This window comes from Antechinus flavipes, chromosome X (genome assembly GCF_016432865.1).
Source record: "Antechinus flavipes isolate AdamAnt ecotype Samford, QLD, Australia chromosome X, AdamAnt_v2, whole genome shotgun sequence".
NCBI classification, from domain to species: domain Eukaryota; kingdom Metazoa; phylum Chordata; class Mammalia; order Dasyuromorphia; family Dasyuridae; genus Antechinus; species Antechinus flavipes.
Genome location: NC_067404.1, coordinates 32,582,394 through 32,605,922, shown reverse-complemented (window position 1 = coordinate 32,605,922; position 23,529 = coordinate 32,582,394). Strand labels below are relative to the sequence as shown.

At 41.7% G+C, this 23,529-nt stretch overlaps 1 protein-coding gene across 3 annotated transcripts in view; it reads right to left on the bottom strand.

Moving 5' to 3' along the window:
• Nucleotides 1-23,529, bottom strand: part of OPHN1 (oligophrenin 1) — a 326,710-nt gene that overhangs the window by 127,656 nt on the left and 175,525 nt on the right. For all 3 annotated transcript variants that reach the window (XM_051969072.1, XM_051969073.1, XM_051969074.1), the window contains 2 exons: nt 6,032-6,123; nt 2,073-2,151 (listed from right to left, as the gene is read on the bottom strand). In XM_051969072.1, the coding sequence (XP_051825032.1) occupies nt 2,073-2,151; nt 6,032-6,123 (171 nt within the window). The remainder of the gene's footprint in view (nt 1-2,072; nt 2,152-6,031; nt 6,124-23,529) is intronic.

The following is a 23,529-nucleotide window of genomic DNA, read 5'->3' as shown; positions in this document are numbered from 1 at the left end:
CCAGGCAGTGTTGCAGTGGATTGAGCACTGGGCCTGGTGTCAGAAAGACTTGAATTCAAATCCAGCTTCAGATGCTTATTAGCTGTGTGACCCTGGCGAGTCACTCAGCCATGTTTTCCTCAGTTCTCTCATGTGTAAAAAGAAATGGCAACTCCTCTAGTATCTTTGCCAAAAAACAAACAAACAAACAAAAAACCACTCCATTCACATTATGATCCATGGAGTCACAAGGAGGTGGATACGACGGACTGAACAATAACAACAAATAACATGCACGTGAAGATTTGCATCCACATAGCTGAGCACGTGTGCACATTTGAGTGCTGCGTGAGCAGTCCTCTCAAACATACATACGTGTAAATGTAGGCACTATATATACATATACATACAGAAACGTATGCGCCTATGCCCGGACTTTCGGACGTATCAGAGAACAAGCGACAATTCTCTGACTAAACCAGTGATTCCCCAGATTTAGAGAAGCACGGCAACTTTCCCCAATTCCAAGTGCTTCAAAGAACATCTCCTAACTAAAGCTGTCCTGCCACAGCAACGGCAGTGGAAAGAGAAGCGCCCCGAGCTCACTCTCTTGATGGAAAATTCAGTGCAGTGAGTCCTCCCTCCTCCCCACCCCCAACCTGTTTCCAGGAGTCTGCTCAGATCTGTCTATCCTTCGGGTATTCTCAAGTAAGAGACATCACAAGAACACAAAAGCTCAGGAGTGCAACCGACTGATAAACACTGAAAGCAAATTCAATGATTCATTTTGTACCGGCCTCAGATCCAATCATGTTCCAGCCTCACCCACTCGCAGGGGAGAAGCCCAAATCTGTGAGACCAGGTGAGAACAACTGATGGTTTCAATACTCTGGCTAGAAGAAACCTACCAAGGGCACCCTTAGGAACGTTTTGTGTTTTTCAGACTGGGACCTTCTGTCAGGGTGCCTGCCTCAGATCTGGTTACAGATTCCGACCTAAATTCTAGATCATATGGAGGTAAGAGCTCAAGCAGAAATAACCCTAGGGTTAGGATCAGAGGACTTGGGTTCGATTCCCACCTCTGACTCTTACTGCCTGGGTGACCTTGGGCACATCACTTCCCCTCTAGGGGCCTCAGCTGCCTTCTCTGTAGAGGTCTAGATGGTCTCTGACAATGCCTCCCAATTCTAGACGCCTGGTCCAGTATGTGACCATCCCCTTTCAGATCGAGTTTCCTCACTGGTAAAATGAAACGGTTGAATCAGATGCCCTCTAATCTCCCTTCTAGCTCCAGATAACCTGAATGAACTTGAGCAAGTCACTTCCCCTTTCCCAGTCTCAGTCTCCTCATGTGTAAAGTAAGGAGGATGGACTGGCTGACCTCAAGGGGTCCCTTCCAGCTTAGAGATCCTCTCTGATCAGTTCAGACAGCGATGATAAATAGTTCCAGCCCAGTCCCCGCAGCCTGACCCCAGCCATCATACTAGGGAGCGACCGCCATGAAAATATGGCCGGGCAACTTCTTCCGTGGGGGCTGCGGCCACAGCTACCGAGCCAAAGAAAATTCCCGGCACTGAGGCCCCGCCAAAGGGTTCAGCTTCAGAAAGTGACATTTAAACAGTGCAAATGACATTCAAGAAGGGGCGTCGGCACCCGCTTCGCAGCCGCTCCCTAGGGACCACGGGCCGTTTCCATCTAGCTTCTAGCTGAACCACTCCCTCGGCGGCGTCTCCACTTATTAGAACATGAGATCCCGGCTTTTCTATTTCTATCTCCAGTTCTTGGCACTCTGCTTCATACATATTAAGTACTTAATAAATGCCTTATTCAATCATCTGGACTTTTAAAGGTTAGGCCGATTAGTGGTAGAATAATTCAAATACACGTGTCACTTATTCCTTATAGATCTCAGGGGATTTCTAGCCAGTGGTGGGTGTTGGACTACCTTATCTTTTCCACTCAAAAGCACCAAACAGTGTCACCCTTCCCAACCCAAGTCCCTGTTTCTTCAAGCCAATCGGCCTCTGCGACCACTAGAGGTCACTGTTCCAAAAGACTTGCATTATTGGAAGGCAAGGCCTTAAGTAACTCACTGGTTCTTTTCCATCCATTGCTTCCATCCAGAGCCGCCTGTTGGCTTCAGAAAGGGCCTGCAGCGTTATAGTGCCCGGCCTAAAGAGAAAAATGACAGAGTTAAAGAAAAATTCAATTGGCGAGAGTCCCAGAGCAGGGCCCTGGTGCTGGGGGTGGCGGTTGGGGAATAGACACCAGATGAAGGGCGATCGAAAAGGACTCGGGGCGTACGGTTTAAGAAAGAGAAGGCCGGAGATGGGAGGTACAGAGAAAAGCTGTCTTTAAATACTATCATTAAAATTCTTCTTCTAGACCCAAAGGGCAGGGTTCCAAACAATCAGAAGAAACTTCAGAGAAGCAGATTTCTACTCTCCATAGAAGGAAAACCATAAGCTATTTGGGAAGACCACTAAGCAGGAAACGGGACAGTGTTCAAACTTCGGGTCTGAGATTTCATAGCTACTTGACTTTAGGAAAAGCATTCCCTTTCTTTGGGTCTCAGTTTCTCCATCTATAACGTGGAGAAGAGTGACAAGATGATCTTTAACGTCCTTTCTACGTGGAAAAGCTCAGAGTCTCCAATAGTAGGAATTTCATCCGCCCCGATCAAATGGGCCATCTTAGCTGCCAATTTCAAGAGGGTTTTGGGTAAAAGTTGGATAAGAATATTGTGGGTATATTTTTGAAGGGATTCCTGCTTAGTTATGGGTGGTACTAGAACACTCCAAGGACGCTTCCAACACTATGATGTATAGTGAACACTTGCGGTCAGGGAAGCTGCCTGTGGGATGACTTAACCTAGTAACTAGATAGAGATGCAGCTTGGTGGAGTGCATAGAGAACTGCCCTTGGAGTCTTGAAGGCCTGGGTTCAAGTCCCTCTTCTGACTTGGTTTGTAACCCTGGGCGAGTCACATAACCTCTAGCTCTGAACCTATTGGACACCAACAGAAACAGGGGCCACTAAATCAAACATCAGGATCCCTGCCTTATTATTATGGTCTCATATCATCTATGCCTTAGAAAAGATATTTTCTAATGTATTTCTTTTTTTATTAATACATCACCAGGTCACTACTGGTCTGTATCCCAAAGAAATAATAAAAGAGAGAAAAGGACCCACATGTGCAAATAATGTTTGTAGCAGCTCTTTCTGTGGTAGCAAAGAGTTGGAAAAGGAGTAGATGCCCATCCATTGGGGAATGGCTGAATAAGTTATGGTACATGAAAGTAATGGGATATTATTGTTCTCTAAAAATGATAAACAAGCTGATTTTAGAAAGACCTAGAAAGATTTACATGAATGGATGCTGAAATAAGCAGAACCAGGAAAACATTGTACACAGCAACAGCATGCGATGATCAACTATGCTAGACTTGGTTCTTCTCATCAGGTTAGTGGTCCAAGGCAATCCCAATAAACTTTGGATGGAAAACACCATCTGCATCCAGAGACAGAACTATGGAGACTGAATATGGATCAACACGTACTATTCTCACCTTTTCCCCTTTTGTTCTGATTTTTCTCTCTCAACATGATACATATGGAAATAGGTTAAAAAATGAATGTATATGTATAACAAAAATGTTTTTCCATGTCATTGGGGAAAAATAATAATACAAAATACCTCACCATACTAAAATCAGACGGGAACTACATTTTAATCTGGTTCAGGCCATGTTTAAGACTGCTATGGCTACATGCTCTAGATAATGCTTTAAAATAGGGGTTCTTAGCTTTTTTGTGTCATGGCACCATTTTGGACTGTTTTCTAAATGTATAAATTAAAATACATAGGATTATAAAAGAAGTGAGTGAGTCACACTGAAATCAAGAAGTGATTTTTTGTCTCCCTATCCAAGGGCATAAACCCCCTGAAATCTATCCAAAGACCCTTTAGGGGTCTATGGACCCCAGGTTAAGAACTTGGCAGTTAAGAACACTGCCAGCGAAATTTCCCCACATTAAAGAAATCCCAGGTGTGATCCAAACAGAAAGGAGCAGTCCAGCCCAGCTTTGGTTTTCTGGTTACTAGCTATCTTAACCCAGAAAAAAACAAAAACAAAACCACAAGACTGAGTCAGAGCCAGAAAATCAGTTCTGTTATGTGAGGCTGAGAACACAAGCTCCAGAGCACCAGTGCGTGAGCTGTGACGCTCCGTGGACTTGAGTAAGCAGTACCAGTCCAAGGACTTTCTCCTGGCTAGTGTACCTTATCCAAGCACCAGACCAAGGACTGATTTGCAATAAACTCTGTGATCTCACCTTCTGAATCCAAATAGAATTCTTTCCATTTATTCCTATTCTGCTTCTTACTAGATTCAGTCGAATGCTTGAGCCCAGGCGTCGGACAACTACAGCCCCATCAGTTGACTCTGGTATACTGACTACTGTCCCGTGGCCTGTGAGTCCTATTCTAGCCTGTTGAGAGGGCTCTATCAGTCAGAATTCCAAGAATCTGCAATCTCATCTCTTCAGCCATCATTTCTCCTCCATGGTCACTGTGGGTGATTGGGGGTCAAAAAAAAAAAAACATTCCCTGTTGACCATTCCTTTGACAACGAGGCCAGCCTAACACAGTTGGGCTGGTCTTTGGAAGTGCACGGTAAGACTTCAGAGAGAATATTCCCAAAGAATCAGAAAATCAACCACTTACGGTCTCACCACCATCCGTTTCAGTGACCGGATACCATCTTTTCTGAAAAGGTCAAATATGGGTCCAACAACAACATGAGGTCGAGTGATCAGGACAGACCCACTTTTATCAACGGGGAACTAGAGCACCTAGTTGGTTATTTCCAAATCAGAGCCTGTAGGGAACGTTGGATGCCAGCAAAAAGGCTTCCCTGGTTTCTATCCCGATCCAAAAGATTGGCTTATGATGGGAAAGGGAGCTGAACAGGAAGTCACCAGACCAGGGGTGGGATCCCAGTTCTGCTACTTGCTAACTGAGTGATTGGCATGACATCTGACCTTCTTCCGCCTCGATTTCCTTATCTGTCAAATGAGGAGGCTAGACTAGATGGCTTCTAGGTATCTTTCCGCTCTAGATATAGAGTCTCATGTGTCACTCTGGTAGAATGACTATTCTATGGGGCCTCCGTTCCCTCCTCTGTAAAATGAGGGGATTGGATTCGGTGGGTTCTGAGGCCCTTCCAGCTTAGATTTAGGTACTTATGACCCTAAACTAGTCCCTTCCTCTCCATGGGCCTCAGTTTCCTCCTCTGATCCAAGCTTGAATCGTAGGCAAGTCATTCACAACCCTGGGTCTCAGTTCCCTGCTCTGTAAAATGAGAGGGTTGAGCTAGATTACTTTAAAGTAATAATAATGATGATGATTATAATAACAGCTGCCAGCATTTGCATGACACTTTAAGGATTGTAAAACATTTTACAAATATTATTTCCCCTGATCCTCATGACAACCCTAGAAGGCAGATCTGTTATTATAACCACTTTATGAATGAAGGTCCTGCTAAGCCACAAAGGTCACAAGGATGGAGCCGAGGACGTGCTTTTGTCAGCCCTTAGGGGACCGATCAGCCTACGTTCAGAGAGGCTCGCCCTCATATTGGCTCTAAGATGATGATTCCGACCACATCAATGTTCATATAACTTCTATTAAATCATCAAGGAGTCACAATACAGGTTGATGGAGTGAGCAGTTGCCCTAATAAAATCACAGGTTGTTGAAATATTGAAGCAACAGCTGCTAAAAACAGACCTGGAGATTTGCCAGCTGGTGGGGGGGGCGGGGGAAGGATGTGGCAGACTGAAGGATTTGTGGGAAGTATCAGAGGGAGGAAGTTGCCCAAGGGGAATTCCTACCAAGAGCTGAACTCAATGGTGGATGATGAGGTCTCGGAGCAGATACTGATGTCTATGAAATAAAGAGCTTGGGGGGAAAATGCACATGGCAAGTGGGAATGGCAGTCCCAAAGCTGGCCCATCTGGGAGGATGCCCACTAGGCCTGCTTACCTTTCATTAGTTTCAATGTCAAAGCAGAACCTCTTGTCGATTGATTCTGTCTTCCTCCTAACACAGTACTTCACGGTTAAGTCCACAGGTCCCTAGTGAGTGGAAAGATTAACAGCCATTTAAGAAAATGTGAAAGGGTCACAGCGAGAGCCCCTTCAGTTGTGTCAGTCACCTGGAGGAAGACATGAGGAGTAAGCTCTCTCCTCAGCATAAAGCCCATTTGTCTAGCTGGGGTGTTCCCCAAGCCAAGGACAGATGGCTGATATCTAGGACAGAAGCTCAGCATGATGGCAACAGCAGACAACAGGAAGAGAAGTCCCTACTGTGTGCCTCTCCAATGAGAAGGGGCACTGGATCTGGGACATGGAGGCGCATGGAGCCCACGTGTCCCCATATCTCAGGTTTTGGCTCTGCCACTTATTACGTGAAGGCCTAGAGAGGAAGGCCAATCTTGACGTCTCTGGTATCCAACTAGTCTCTCCTCCACCGACAGATCCTCATCTCTTGGGGCGCTCACACCTCTTACCTGGCCTCTTTTCTCTGGCTGCCCTTGCCCAACCTCCCTTCTCTGACTTTGCTTCCCCTAGCCTTCCTTCTCTGGCCTCTCTTCCCCAGCTTCCCTTAATCCAGCCTCCCCTTGCTTGGCCTCCTAATTAATGTGGCTGCCTTAAATCTCCCCAGCTCCACCTGTCCTCCACACTACTTTTGTGTGATTTTCCTTAAGTGTAGACTGCCCTACTTAATCAACCTGACTGGCTCCCTATTGTCTCTAGGATAAAATTTAAACTGCTTTCCTTTTAAAGACCTTCACAATCTAGTTCCCACTGACCCTTCCAGACTAACTAGAATTATTCTCCCTGCCACATTCTATGGGAAAACTGACCTTTGTTTTTGCTCCTCACACATGACTCAGAATCTCCCCTCCCCAAATCTTTGCCCTGGTTATCCCAGATGCCTAGAGTGCCTTCCCTCCTCATCCATGCACAAAGCCTTTCTTGATCCCCCTCCCCTTCCACCCAACCCATTCCAGCCTGAATTCCTTGGTATTAATGATTTCTATCCACATTACATTTATTTTGTGCAAACTTATGTAGTACTTACTTTTCCCCCTATTACAAAGTAAACCTCTTAAGGAAAAAAAGGTCATTCACTCCTTTTTAACTGCTTTTAGCTTAAATTTTAAAATGTCATAATTTATCAAAAAGGGTCAATACGTTCCCTGCTTCAGACTTGCAAGCATGTCAAAAAACAATCCACAGTAAATGGCGTAAATATGAACTGCAAGGGAAAATGGTATAATCTTAGCAGATGAAAATTAGAATCAAAAGGTCTGGCTGTCCTTATTAGAATGTTCTAAAATGTCAAAGCAGTTGCTTGTATCTAAGTATGAATAAATAAAAATTGATTTGTTTGAACCAAAGAAAAAAAGATTCAGGGTTTTTTTCAGTCATTATATTTGTATCTTTAGTGCCCAGCACAGTGCCTGGCACCCAACAGGTGTCTAATAAATGCTCATTGCTTGATTAGAACAAGTCTGTGAGATAGATGATGTGATTATCCTTATTTAGAGAGGTAAATAGGTGGTGGAAGGCAGGATGTGAATTCAGAGCCAAGAGTCTCAGATTCTTGGAGCCAAATGGGAAGATTCTAGGTTCGATTCTTACTCAAAGATGAATCCACTGAAAAGATGTCTTTTCACCGATCATTCGGCCTCTGCTGTTGGACCTTCCACAGAAGAGGAAATACGCCATCGCTAAAAGTAGCCCACTGTACCTTGCCAGAGCTCAATTCTTAGGAAGCTTTTCCTGACCTCAAGCCTAAATTGTCTCCTTTGAAACTTTTCCCCATTCTTCCTAGTCCTGCCATCTCTGGCCAAACAGGACAATTGGGATCCTTCTTCCATATGACCCTCCTTCAAAACTTCAATCAGATCCCACATGGCATCTACACCTTTGTCAAGTCATTCATTAAAATGTCAAATAGCATCCCTGTGACACTCCACTGGAGACCTCCTTCAAAACTAAAACCATCAACAAAAGCTTGAGTCTTGACTCTCAACCAGTTCTAGATGTTGATCACTGGATTTGCCATCCTTCTCTCTACCTTTTCCATGTGAATTGAACAAGAGATTTGATAAAAATTGTGCTAAAATCTAAGTAAAGGCTACTTAGAACATTGCTCTGGTTTATCCATTTAGCCTCTGGAGAAAAGAAATTTGGCAACACTGCTTTGGCTAGCTGTTCACCAATTACCTCCATTCTAAGCCATTCTCCAATTTTGCAAAAGCCAAGTTCTCTGCCCTCTTTTCTAAATCGTGACAATGCTTTCCCCTTTCCAGTTCCAGGGAACCTTTTTCCGTGACTTTCAAACATCCCTGACCCGTGGCTCAGCCTTCACTTAGCTCACTTTTGGCAGTGTCTGAAGATGTAATTTGTCTGGGCCCGGTGAAATCTGAATTCACCAAAGACAGCTAGGTAATCATTTATTAACTCCTAATGAGGAGTATATTTCAAGTAGCAATTCCCTCTCCCATCTAGTCCAAAGCTTAATACCCTTGGAAAACAAAAATGGGACCAAATAACTCTGCTTTCTTGGTCAACATTATTACTATCCCATCCACAGTTTTAAAATATATGTCATTTTGTCAAAAAATGCAGGGGGGGGCAGCTAGATGATACAGTAGATAGAGCATCAGCCCTGGAGTCAGAAGGACCCGATTTCAAATCTGACCTCAGATACTTAACACTTATTAGTTGTGTAACTATGGACGAGTCGCTTAACTCCAACTGCCTTATACAAAAAGTCATTTTCTTGACTTTGGCTTTTTTCACCAGCCTAAAGACTTTAGGAAAATCTGGGTAGGTTTCTCAGAGTAGCCCTTGCTTTTCTAGTTGTTCTCTCTTATCTGCCCTTGCTTTAGTTTTTATAATAATTTCATATCTAAGTTGCAAAGTTCCCTATACATCTATATCTATTCAGAAGACTCCCTGTTTTCTATCTCTACAGAATTATTTGCCTTTGTGTCTTCAGAAATTCATTCCTGTAGGTTTCTCATCCTGCACCGACTTCCTTGTAGAACTATAATCCATGAAATCCTTTCTGAAAGCTGCTGGACCCAAAATTAGGGGGGCATGTCAGGTTCCGCCAGCTTTCTTCTTCTCCATCCCAAATCCCAAACTCTAACTGAGCAGTCACTTCCTCTCCCCCACTTCTATCCCAAAGTTCTCGATGCAGTAACCAGTCCCTTCCTGTTAAGGACTGAAGAGATTTTCCCTCTTGTTGGTTTCAACTTTTGAAAGAGGAAATGATCCTTAAAGTAAGTGAAGAGATCGCTAGCTGTTCCCCTTTTGATTCAGAGTTGTAGCAATTGTCTGGATAAGTGAAGTCTGCCATCACTATCACATTACTTTGTGCCACAATAGTCAGATATCGAAGCAACTCCCTCTTTCCTTTTCCAATCTAGTTAAGCTGGAGCAATCTACAATGACAAAATCACTTGTTTTTCACTCCATTGGCCTTCACCCAAATGCACCCCACCATGTTTCCTCCTTCGGGAGAATCGATTTCCTCACATGAGTACACCTTTTTTTAATATAGCTCATCCAACCCCTTTCACCTGCCTTCTTTCTTTGAAGGGGAGAGAAAAATGATATTCATCAAGAACAATATTCTAAGAATAGATTTTCTTTCACCAATTCTCAATGATACCTCAGAAATCAACTTTGCCTTCTTGATTTAAGTCCTCTATTTCCTCTTGTTACCGAAAGTCGGGGCATTTGGGCATAGATACCAGCAAGAGAGAGATGAGGGTTTTTTTTTAAATGAGCAAGGCAAAGAAATAAAAGAAAACAACTGAAAGGGAAAGACAAGGGACATCTTCAAGAAAAGTAGAAAAAGTTTCATGTCAAAATGGGCACGATAAAAGACAAAAAAAAATATGGTAAGGCATTTAACAGAAGCAGAAGAGATTAAGAAGAGATGGCAAGAATACTAGAGAGAACTATGCTAGAAAGATCTTAACATCATCAATAACCATGATAGTGTGGTTACTGATCTAGAGTCAGATTTCCTGGCGAATAAAATCAATGGGTCTTCAAGGATGGAAGCATTACAAACAATAAGGCTAGGGGAGGCGACATGATTTCTGCTGAGTTACTTAAAATCCTAAAAGATGACATTGTTCAAGGCTCATACCTAATATGTCAGCAAATTTGGAAAATTCGACAGTGGCCACTGGATTGGGAAAGTTCGGGTTATATCCCAATTCTAAAGAAGGGATATTCAAATTACCAAAAAAATGCTCATTTCACATGCCAGCAACATTATGCTTAAGATTCTGTAAACTAGACTTCAATACTATGTGAACCAAGAATTACTAGAAGGGCAGGATGGTTTTCAAAGGGGCAGAAGAACTAGAGACCAAATTGCCAACATTTGTTGGATTATCGAGAAAACAAGGGGGTTCCAGAAAAAAACATCTACTTCTGTTTCATTGATGACTGTGTGGATCGCACCAAAACGTCCAAGTCATCCAAGAGATGGCTGTACCAGATCATCTCATTTTTTTCCTGGAGAACCTATATGTGGGCCCAGAAGCAACAGTCAGAACCAAACACAGAACAACTGACTGGTTTAAGATTGAAAAGGAGAGGTTGCAAACATTTCATTTCATTTATTTAACTTACATGCAGTGAAATCCTATGCTATTCTGGATGATTCAAAAGCTGGAATCAAGGTTTTCCAGGAGAAATATCAACAATCTCAGATATGCAGATGATACCATTCTCATGGCAGTAGGTAAAGAGGAGTTAAGGAGCTTTTTGATGAGGGTGAAAGACAAGAGTATAAAAGCTGCATTGAACTTTAACATCAAAAAACTAAGATCATCATAACTGGGTCCATCACTTCCTGGCAAATAGCGGGAAAAGAAATCAAAGTAGTGTCATATGTTTATATTTTTGTGCTCAGAGATCACTGCACACATTAAAAGGTGTTTCGCCTTGGAAGAAAAGTTATGGCAAATCTGGAAAGCCGAGAGCCACAGAAGTGACATTTTTAACGGTAGTACTAAAGAAGACTTTTGAGAGTCCCTTGGACAGCAAGGAGGTCGAATCAGTCAATACATAAAGAAATTAAAGTAGGCCATTTACCAGAAGGTCAATACTGAAGGTGGAGCTTAAATACTCTGGCCACATAATGAGAAGACAGGACTCACTGGAAAAGACCCTGATGTTGGGAAAGATTGAAGGCAAAAGGAAACGGAGCTGGCAGAGGAGGAGATGGACAGAAAGTGTCATGGACACAATGAACACGAGCTAACAGATTTCAAGAGATATTGTAGGATAGTTAGGCCAGGAGTGCTGTGGTCTGTGGGGTCACAGAGTCAGACATGATTGAATAACAACAAATTTGAAATCATGAGTTTACCAATGGATTCCTTACTTGATTTTTGTTTTCTGTGAACTGGTTTGTTCTATGAATAATTCTGCTTCCTTCACTGTACCTACTCCTAATGGAATCTAATTTGGTGGATATACTATATACTACAAGTAGTATTCTTCCTTCCCCATTCTTTTTAGTTCAACGCCCTTTCCATGGTATTTGCAAGACATAAGGCACGATACCCTTTCATCTAGCAGTGTCTCTACTGGGCTTGAATCCCAAAGAGATCATAAAAGAAGAAAAAGGACCCACACGTGCAAAAATATTTGTAGTCTTTTTCTGGTGGCAAAGAACTGGAAACTGAATGGATGTCCATGTTGGGGAAGGGCTGATTAAGTTCTAGTATATGAATGCAATGGAATATTATTGTTCTTTAAGAAATGACGAGCAGGCAGATTTCAGAAAAGCCTGGAAAGATTCACATGAACTGATACTGAGTGAGGTGAGCAAAACTAGGAGAACACCATACACAGTGAGAGCAAGATTGTGGGGTAATCAACTATGACAGATTTAGTTCTTTTCAGCAATATCGTGAACCAAGACAATTCCAATAGACTTGGGATGGAAAATGCCATCCACAACCACAGAGAGAACATGGAGACTGAATATAGATTAAAGCATAAATTTTCAGCTTTTTTATTTGTTTGCTTGCATTTTCTTTCTTGTGGTTTTCCCCATTTCTTCTGATTTTTCTTTCACAACATAATTAATGTGGAAATACCTTTAAAATATTTGCACACAAATGAATAATCTCTATCAGAATGCTTGCTGTCTCGGAGAGGGGGGTGATTAGGAAGGGAGGGAGAAAAAATTTGGAACCCAAAATCTTATAAAGATGAATATCGAAAGCTATATATTTCTATATATAATTGGAAAAAATAAAATACTATCGAGGAAGAAAAGACATAAGGCACATATATTCTTACTAGCTTTGGTTCTTTTATCAGCCATAGGCCAACCCTGATAAGAAGACTATCATTCCTCCATTTTAAGTGATGATCCAGAAATCTAAATCCCATGCTCCGATACCAGGTGTTTGCTTCCCAAATCACTTTTCTGCATCTTTTGCTTTCAGGCTACACTAGTGCTGAAAACACCACGTGTCCCTTTGGTTCCAGGCAGGGGATGTAATCTTTGGCAATGCTTCTACAAGCTTCCTTCTGCCAATATTGTTTATATCTGTGTAAATTACCAATAAGTGGGTAGAAGCCATCATTGTGACAAGTCTTGGGAGTTTCACTTTTCTGCCTTGGAAACATGCCCAGGGAAGACAATGGATTTTTATCTTGTTCTCATTAGGACCAAAAAAAAAAGTACCCTCGAGCAAGAAACCATCTACTACCATTTCTCTTTTCTTGCTCAGATCCTTGCTGGATGATGGCTCACTTGATGCTGTGGACAGATTTTTTTACATTTCTTGAAGAACAGGCACTTGTTTCTCAAGATCTTTTTTTAAAGCATTCCTGTGGTCATCTTTCTGACCATCCTTCTGGCATGGATCCATTGAGTCCAAATTTCTTCACTTCAGATACTTTCCCTTTGTTTTTTCTCCCCACATTGAAGCCTTTCCCCCATTTTAAAGAAAAGTAACACCTCATTGTCCCTGATAATGTAGAACATGCAGAGTCCAGTCCTTGGACCCTTCACCTTCTCCTCAAGGAGGGAGGACAGCCTTGCCTTGAACAGAAATAGCCATTTCTTGGTTGTGGCCAAGAGATAAATAGCACACATTTATCATGGATGAGTTTTCCCTGCTTTCCATATTGAGAGAAATCCTTGGGTTCTAAGGCCTATAGAACCACACCCGGCTTTATCTCCTTTCCCTCTTAGTGGGATTTAGTGTCTTCACCAGCCTTTCTGACTTTTTTTTGACTAGCTTCTCATTTGCTTTGACATCTGGTTCTAACCAAATGACTCGGCTGAGCTATTTTATTTGCTATTTGCTTTACTTAATCTTTCTTTAGCTTCTCCTTTTCCTGAGTCTTTGTCACTTCTATCCTTTGTTCCCTGTAGATGGAACCCTTTAGCTTCAGTTTTTCTTGAGTCTCTCCTCAAGCTATCCTTCCCAAATTTAACCTCTGACATTCCTCATAAGCCACTTTGTTCATTTCCTTTTCCTTCTTGGTCATCTCCCCGAGTCCATCCTTCTTTTCCTGCTTCTTTCTCCCATGCCCTTTCCCCCTGGTAGTCAGAAATATAATCTGGATGGAGACATTTAACTCATGTTTTCTAAAATTTCCCAGACTCCTCCACATTTCTGCTCCTCTATCTCCAAATCACATTCACAACGTCCTATTTCTCCTTATTCAGCTCAAACTCTTCTCTTGCTCTTCCCTGTAGCACTTTCTATAGTACAATTTCTTAAACTGTGGGTCACAACCCCACATAGGGTCATGTAACTGAATGTGGGAGTTGCAAAATTACAATTATCAGTAAATATTCAATTTTTTAAACCTACTTTATATACCTAGATATCTGGGGTAGCATAAAAATTTCTCTGGTGAAAGAAAGGGAAAAAAGTTTAATAAACCCTGTTCTATTGCCCCAAAGGCCACAACTAAAGCTTCGGGCCTTCACCTGGAGGCATGTCTCCTTCAAAGAAGTGATGAAATAGTACAAAGAACAGTGTGGAAAAGAGAGGGGAAGGAAGGCAGTCTGGATGAAGAGCCCACAATGCAATTTTAAATCTACAAGTATGGCAACAAATGACCCAGTGATGAACTGAGGAGTCTCGGACCAACTGGATAACTAGGTTCCATTCTAACCACTATTAGATTCTGAAAACTGTTTGAAATATATAGGGAAGCATGCTTTTTAGAAGAGAAAAATCTGAAATTTATAGGATTGTGAGTCTAATGAAGTAGAATGGCCTAGTGCAGGGGTCCTCAAACTTTTTAAATAGGGGGCCAGTTCATTGTCCCTCAGACTGTTGGAGGGCCAGATTATAGTCAAAATAAAAACTTTGTTTTGGTGGCCTTTAAATAAAGAAACTTCATAGCCCTGGGGGAGGGGGATAAACGTCCTCACTTGTCACATCTGGCCCACGGGCCATAGTTTGAGGACCCCTGGCCTAGTGGATAAAGAACTAGCCTTGGATTCAGCTCTGGGTTCAAGTCTTATCTCGGCAAAATACCCCTGGTCAACATACTTTCACCTTTCAGTGACTCAGGCAACTCTAAGATAATAAATTGCAGAGAAAGGAAAGCTCTCTATTAGCCGTTCACAAATGTTTGATGAGTGCTGAGTCCCTGAGCAAAAAGCAGTATAAAAATCTAATAGAGCCATGTATGACAATGGGAAGGAGAACAACGTGGAAAAACAGGGAACTCCTTTACCAACAGATTTTTTTAAGGTTCATAAGATAGGATCAAGGGCAGATCACATAAAGGGAGCATAGAGAAGAGTAGCAGCATCTTGGAAGGAGGCGTTAGGGGCGCTATGACTCCAAATTATCTAAGGAGAGTTTTGTTTTTACTATAGTCCGGCCCTCCAACAGTCTGAGGGACAGTGAACTGGCCCCCTATTTAAAAAGTTTGAGGACCCCCTAGTCCGACCCATACCTGAACCCATGTCTGTCTACCTGAAAAACACCAGTGAAGGAGAAGTCACTGAAGCCCAAGCAAGTATACAAGTAGGAGAGGGGTAACTGGAACTTTGGCCCAAGAGGTTACAATTTAGATTGAACCAATCACCATCTCCAAGTTGATTTTCTCTCCCAGAAGCTGCACTCCAGGTGAACTCCTCAGTGGTCGGCCCCACAATCAAGGATAATGAATTCATCCCGGGATGAGTTTCTTGGTGGAAGAAATTAGCAGCCAAGCAACACATGTAACAACTAAAGGTGAGAAGCAGACAATTCCTAGGGCTAAAAACGCAGATCAAACATCACCCATAATTTAGTAAATAGATTCTAGTGCCTCTAACGCTGAGAGGATAAGTTAAGTGACTTGCCTAAGGACATACAGAGGAGACACTTGAACCTAGGTCTTCCTGACTCTAAGCCCATCACTCTCCTACCTCATTACACAGTAACACACATACACACAGAGTATGTTAGAAAGATACACATAGATCAATAACAAAATTCAATAAAAAGATAAAGAGAAGAGAGATCAGAAGGGGACAGAGAAGCAAGTAAAAAGCACTTATTATGAATATTTGTTAGAGTTTATAGGTAGCTCCTATGAAACAAGCATCAGTCTTCTGAAGTTCATAGTCTTAAGCAGGACTTTACTTCATTTTCTTGTTTGATATTTTTTTTGCTGATTATTAAATTAAAAAAAAAAACTTAAAATAAAATAGATGACTCATTGCCATCGTGCACCCCGGTGCATCCCAGAGAGATGCCTGCCTGGTCCTTGCGGCCTCCAGTAGAACGGGAATACCAGTTCCCCTTTTTTGTCAGCACGGGCAATTCCTCGCCGCCAGCTGTCCCCTCCATTATTTTTGCAACCAGCCGCTCACCAAAAAAAAGGAAGAAGAGCAAGACACGAAGCTGGTCTTCCTCGAAGAGGATATGAAAGTAGTCTGGTGTCTTTTCTGGGTCTCTCCAGCACGCAGAGAAAGGTTTAAATAGAGTGTACCAGAGGCAAAGAACTTTAAGATCCATGGTGATGAAAAGGTTTGTATGGAAAAGAAACACACAAGACTGAAAGCCTGCACCATTAAGTAAACTTTCCTGGCCCACGACATGGGATGGGCAGAGTTGCCCCAAAATGGAGAGTTCCAGGGGTCTTTTATTGGATGGTGTTTCTATCATTAGCAGATGGCCAGAGATTTTTCTGAGCCATGATTTCACCACCAGGTGGCATTAGTGGCCACAATCTGGATCCCGGGCTGGGCCGGGCCAATGATCTGTGGAAATTTTCTGCCTGTCCCAGATCCATTATCTATCTATTTGCCTCCACCTCCTCCTTTTCCATTTCTACTCCTTTTTCTTCCTTTCCTCTGATTCCTCCATGTCTTCCCACTCTTAGTGCCCTTCTCTAACCTTCCTTTGCTTTTTTGTTCTCCTTCTCTCCTTTTCCTCCTTTCCCTCCTCCCCCTCTTTTTCCTCCTCCTCCTCCTCCTCCTCCTCTTCTCTCCTGTTCACTCTCAGCCACTGATGTCACCCCGGACAATGTCATCGTGGTACCTACAAGCGAAAAGATCTTTAGAAAAAGACAGGAAGGAAGAGAGTTTAGGCCAGCTCGCAGCTGTGGAGGCCAGGAGTGAAGGGCTGACCCCCGGGATTCCATTCCATCCAACGCAAAAATGCTTTTAGAAGCATATTGGGCCATAGGCCCCACCTCCCTCCACAGAATTCGGAAAAGAAGGCCAGGAATCCCCATGGACAGATGTTCAGTCATGAGTCAATAAGGCCATGGGGAAACTGGGGGGGGGGGAGCCTGAATTCAGTTATGGAGAAAGGCACTCAAAAAAAAAAAAACAACTCTGGAAACAGATAAATATCAGCAGTGTCCTGAATACACTGAGAGACAGGGAGACCTCCCCTTCCCAGCTGTGGGGGGCCAACGGGGGAGGGCAAGAGAGAGCAAACCCAGCTGCCACAGTTCGGCTCCTTCCCCAGTGAACTGAGAACTAGACCTTCTAACAGATATAATCATAAAGGGTTCAAATGAGGCTTTCTTCTGTTCTCACAACAAAAAAATCTTCAGTGAGATAAAGGTTTCCTCAACTACCAATAAATATAATTTCAAATTATATTAAAATAATATTTATCTCATCTGCCTCATTTAATCTATGATCTTATAATATATTAGGGTGTGTGTGTGTGTGTGTGTGTGTGTGTGTGTGTGTGTACACACCAAGGCCTAGTTAGTATCAAACAAGTACCACAAATCCATGGTGGTAGATAAGGCTCCACCTTAAGAATTCCTACAGGGAGCAGATTGACTTTTTAAAACATAATATTACACATGTTTTAATATATTTGTATTTTGTTAACTATTTCCTAAGTGCATTTTCATCTGGTTTATATGCCATCGGGGGGGTCACATTCAGCCCACAGGCTGCCATATTTAGCATCTCCGCTCTAGAGGATGTCAAGGAATTTGGAGGTCTGTGGATCTACTCAATGGAAACTGCTCTGAGTCCCTACCCATTGGGAAACTTTTACCTTCTCTTTTGAATTTGCTATTAATTCAGTAAGCCTGAATTATGTTCCTTTAGCTTAACGGAGTTGGCCCTCTACTGGAGCAAAAATCAAAAAACATTCTTGGTCAGCTTAAACAGCATCCACTCTACATAGGCACAAAAATCTAATTTAGTACCAAGGAAACCAAGCATGATGGTAAGACATCATCAAATAGCTATGATCCTGATGTTCTCGTAAATCTATTAGTATCCCCCCACAGACACAGGGCCCATCTGAACCAGGAGTTATAGGAAAAGGATACAATTAATTCCTTCCACATCATGAGGGTTAAATGCACAATACCCCAGAGAGCTGGAAAAGCCACATAAAATTTTTGACCCTCCCTTCATCCTCAAGAAGAAGCCTTTTTCTTTTATGCGGTGTATATCTTATCGTAAAATATGGTTTAAGTATCTGGTCATAGGATCTGTGTTGTCAGCAGCTTCCACAAAACTCCCCCAGATTTCTTATGTTGACCCATGATATATGGAAACTGTGATGGAAAAAGTCACAAAGTGGGAAGGATATTTCCTACAGCAAAAGTGGAGTGCTCATTTTTGGCCTGATTGGATAGGTAAAGAAAACAGAGGCTCTGAGGGCATTCTGACCAATGCTGAGACTTGGGGCAGAGGGAACAGACAAGCCTTGGGGTCTGGATATGAAGCTGAGCCCTGTTGCAGCCTCTGACCTCTTCTCACCTCTGATAGTCAATGACAAATCAGGGCGCCTCGAATCAGGCCCTGGCAAGGAAGCGCTTCTCCTTATCCACTCATGATTTTGCAAATGAGTAGAGATAGTCATAGGGACTATCTGACGCCAGGCCCTGTGTGAGGCACAGTGGCTCTAGTATACAGGGCTCATATACCACAGTGACTTTGCCAGATATATTTCTTTCCTCTACAAATCTCCAAAACCTTCATCCTAGCCTGAGTAACAAATACCAGGGTTCAATACCAAATAGAAGTTTCTCAATTCTCTTCCTTCTAGAACCATTGGCTCCAATTTGTACACAGATAAGCAGCATCAGAGCATACTCTGTGAATGAAGGCCAGTCAGAAGGACTTGACCTGCTCAAATCTCCCTGGAGCCCTCCACACTCCATCTTCTATCCCTCACACTCTCTTCCCTTGCCCAGAGCTATTCCCTGACCCATACGTCCCTCCCGCTTCAAAAAGCTTCCTCGTGGGACCATGGTCTGGCAAGATTTTTAGTAAGCAATGCCACAAAATAAAAGTCTTTAGGCCCCGGGCTTCTTTGGGTCCTGAGAGAAGGAAAAATTCAAAGGAAAAGAGAGACATATCAACACTTCCCCAAGGAAACAGGCCGTGTGACCATGAGGGCCCAACCTCCCATGGGTAGGACCAGAAAAGAGCCTTCTGTTTTCCTAATCCAAAGAAAGTCAATGTTTTATTGGCAAAGGGGCCATCGTATTCTTACTCTGACCTAAATGTCATCTAGACTTTGGAGAAGGGGAAGAGAGTAACCTTTTAAAGGTCCTGCCTAGGCAGAGAAGGAGTGTGTGTGTGTGTGTGTGTGTGTGTGTGTGAGAGAGAGAGAGAGAGGAGAGAGAGAGAGAGAGAGAGAGAGAGAGAGAGAGAGAGAGAGAGAGAGAAGGTGTTTTCCTCAACATAACCAGATGAGGTAAATGCTATTATCATCCCCATTTTACAGATGAAGAAATTGAGGCTGAGAGGACATCCTTGGTTAGGGTCACTCAATGAGCAACTGTCTGAGGTGAGATTTGAGTTCCGGTCCTTCAGACTTTTAACTTTTTATCACTAATGAGGAGACGCCTTGTTTTGGACAGGAGCTGTGTTCCTGGAAAAAGTTGTCTGTGAAATGAATTTCTATAAAATAAGCCACATTTGAATTACTCCTCCATTTCCTTACAGTTTCCGTAATGCTTTGCAGTTTGCAAAAATGCTCTTCTCACAGTTTTCTCACACATAACTATTATGTCAAAGCCTATCCCTTACAGTGGATCTTTTGATAAAAGCGCTACTTTTCTCCTCCTACACATCCACTCGCTTTTGTCTCTCTACTCCAAATAACTAGCACAAATGTCCAGTCCACAGTAGGCACCTAACAAATGCTTGCTGAGTGATTGATTCTCTTTTGTAAAACTAGGCTTTCGTGAACTGGGTTTGCATAAAACCAGGTAAACCCACAGGAAGGGCAATATGGTACAGGGAATTTGGATCAGCAGATGACTGGGATGTAACATTTACTCTTCGTGTGGTCCTAGACAGAGAACTTCACATCCCTGGGGCTCAGTTCCCTCATCTGTAAAATGGAGTGTTAGACTAGATGGCTTCAAATGGATCAATATTTGTAAAGTGCCTAGCACAGTACCAGGTACATAGTAGTCACTTAATAAAAACCTATTCTCTCCTCCCAGTTCTAAATCTAGGATTCTATGTGTGACTCTGGGCTAGTTACATGCCTTCTCTGCACCTCAGTTTCCTCATTTGTTTAAAAAAAACAGGGCAGGGGAAGGAAGGAGGCTTGGACTTATTACCCCTGAGTTTGTTCAGTCAACACAACCAGAACCCGATCTATTACAAAATTTGATTCACGGATAGTTCCACAGAGAGTCAGGTAGGATCTCAGAATTCACTCACACTATCCCATGCTGAAGACACATTTACCTGGCCATAGTTTACATCCCAGTTCCATTTTGGGGCACCTCTTATTCCATTTGCTGCCCGAGAATGGGAAACTTCTGAGTTTCCATCTGGCAAGTATAACTAATGCCTAAATTCCACCCCTGATCACAGCCAAAATGAGTTGCTCATTATCAATCTCAGAGAGAAATAAGGACTGGCCTGTTAAACCCAAGCAGAGTGTCCCATAAGTCTTAGTGCCATGTTAAGCTATTAAAGCCTGAGTATTTAAGTATTTAAAGCTAGTTAAGTATTTCAAGTACAACCCTCTTTTCCACATCACAACTTTCCCGATTACAGCATCAAGAGAGCCTGGGTTAATGTAAGAAATTAAATGGGAATCTAGGGAGAGCTTTGAGGAAGCCACAGATGAAATGTGAAAGCCAGTGGATCAACCAGAAATGGAAGAAACTCAGAAGTGCATAAAATGGATGTATTGCACTGTATAATATCAATATATTGTAATGTCATAATTCACACTTTTTCTCTGGTATGAAGGACGGAACAACAACTTCTACATAGATTTTCCAGATGCAGGGGCCATGCCCCTAACTCCTATCCCCACCCTGGAAGGAAAAGGATAACGGTATTTGAAGTTTGTAAGTTTTGGTAGCTTTAAATGGCACTAAACCTTATGGAGTAGCCTGTATATTTTTGGGAAAGAGAAGGTAAAAATGAATAAGCTCCCAAACTACTAGTCTTAAATTCCCTTAGATTGCAAATATTTGGAGACAATTTTAACTCTTTGGAATTTGTTTTGTTTTGTTTTTTTTATCTTTTTTTTTTAACTAAATGACTCTTGCATGCAGGATATCAAGCCTCAATCTGCCTCTCTGCACTTTCTCTTTCCTGCTGAGTTGCTGAGTCTTCCTTTCTCCAATCTAAACATGCTCATTTCCTATGAGAGACCTTTCCCAGTGGAGTGAATTACAAAACAAATACTTAGTGAGAACCACATAACAAAGATGGAATTGGTTTTAGCGTGTATTTAATTTTGTTGTTGTTGTTGTTTTTGAGTTCCGTCATGTGTGACTCTTCATGACCCCATTTGAGATTTTCTAGGCAAAGGTATTGGAGTGGTTTGTCATTTCCTTCTCCAGTTCATTTTACAGAGGAGGAAATTGAGGCACACAGGGTCTCTAAGGGCCATCAATCTCCTCTCTCCCAAAAAAACAAAAATATCATTTCAAGAAACATCTGATCATCTTGTATTGCACTACTTAGGATAAGTATCCATAAGACCATTATGAAAATAATTACAACTTTTGAACCATTTGTGGAGAGGAAAACACAGTGAGACCCTCCAGAATTGAATTAAATTACTTAATAGTTTCATAGTCAGTGGTTTCAACCTGATGGTAGATATAGTATCATAAAAATATGTTGGAAAATATGGTTCAAAAGCAAAAATAAATGAGAGTGGCTCAAAATTTGAAGACTGTACAAAAGCTTCATGTTTATTTATATAGTATTTATTCATAGGGTACAGAGGATAGAAGATTGACTTTGGAGCTTTGGAGCAAGGAAGACGAGTTAGAATCCTGTCTCGAGCACTTACTAATTGTTTCACCGTAGACAAGCAACTTAATCTGTTTGCCTCGGTTTCTTCAACTGTAAAATGGAGATAATAATAGCACTATCCTCCCAGGATTTCTTGAGGATCAAATGAGCTAGCATTTTTAAATCACTCAGTACAGTGCCTGGCACATAGTAGGCACTTAATAAATGCTTGTCTCCTTCCATCCTATATATCATGTATATTTTCTTTAAGAAGAGAATTAAGAGGCACTGGACACAATAAATGCAAAATAATAACAAGAAAATTGAAATTGATTATATTAAAAGATAGGCAAGGAAAAATTATGGATGTGAGAATCATTTCTAAAGCAGCTCTCTATATTCTGACAGTGATTCATTAAAGCAAAAGCAGAAATCAATATCCAACTAGACAAAGAATAAAAATAAAATGAAGTTAGGGCATACAATTTAGGTAACTGAACTACCTAATCAACCTATTGATGAGGAAAAATGAAAACTGGATATAAAAACAGCTATCACTACAGACTACTATTTCCCAATAAAGTTTTACTTATGTAAATTAATTTCCACAAGAAGGAGACTTTAAAAAAAAAAACACTCTAGAAAATGCCTTGATCTCATTGTCAAGTGGAGGGACAGTAACAAAAGGGAACAAGGATGGAGTTAAAACTCATTCATAAGGTCTAACAGAAGAGGATGGTAGAAAGATATTAGTAGTAGAACCCCACGGAATACTGACTGAGAAGAACTAGAGGAGAAAATAAGTTTGGAAAAAGTGTAGTTAAGAGATCAAATCAAGCAAAATCATTCCTTGGGCATTTCCCGATAAAACTGGAAAGAGGACAACAGATGAAAAAATAACAAGCTCTATAAAGATTTTATACCAATCTTATTTCTCCATCATATCCCATTTGGATTTGACCATGATTGTTCCTGATGTACTACTTGAAGAAACAGAAATGGTACTGAAAAAACAAGATGGAAAGAACAGTTGGACTAGACCAATGGACGTCTGTGCTGCAGCTGGCACCATCTAGATGGCTTGATTCACAAGGTACCCTAAAGGGAGGAGGATATTAAACTTCTAATGGAAAGACTCTTGAGGAAAAGTTTTAGATCTTGCTATTACAAACCAAAATGAGGAGAGAATATGAATAATGACTGATGTATAAACCTACTTTTCCATATCTACAAAAAAAATTGGAAGAAAAAATTTGCACGTGCCTTATGGGGCTTTACGGATAATGGGAGACAGCAACAGTGTATTGCTAAGATATTCAATGGCGGACCCCATCTTTACAACTGCACTAATGACTAAAAAGTGAAGAGAGTTTAAGATCCTATTGTGCATTACTGTTTTTTCTTGACCCTTAACCTTTCTTGACCTCTTTTGAAATTGTTTATCACCCAGCAATACTATACAATGATCAATTCTAAAAGACGTGGCTCTCTTTAACAATGAGATGACTCGGACCAGTTCCAATGGTCTTGTGATAAAGAGAGCCATCTACACCCAAGAAAGAGAACAGCGTGGTTCACAACATAGCATTGTCCCTCTTTTTGTTGTTTGCTTGCATTTTATTTTCTTCATCATTTCCTTTTCTGGTTTGATTTGATTTTTCTTGTGCAGCAAGATAATTGTATAAATAGGTATGCCTATGTTGGATTTAGCATATATTTCTACCATGTTAACATATATTGGACTACTTGCCATCTAG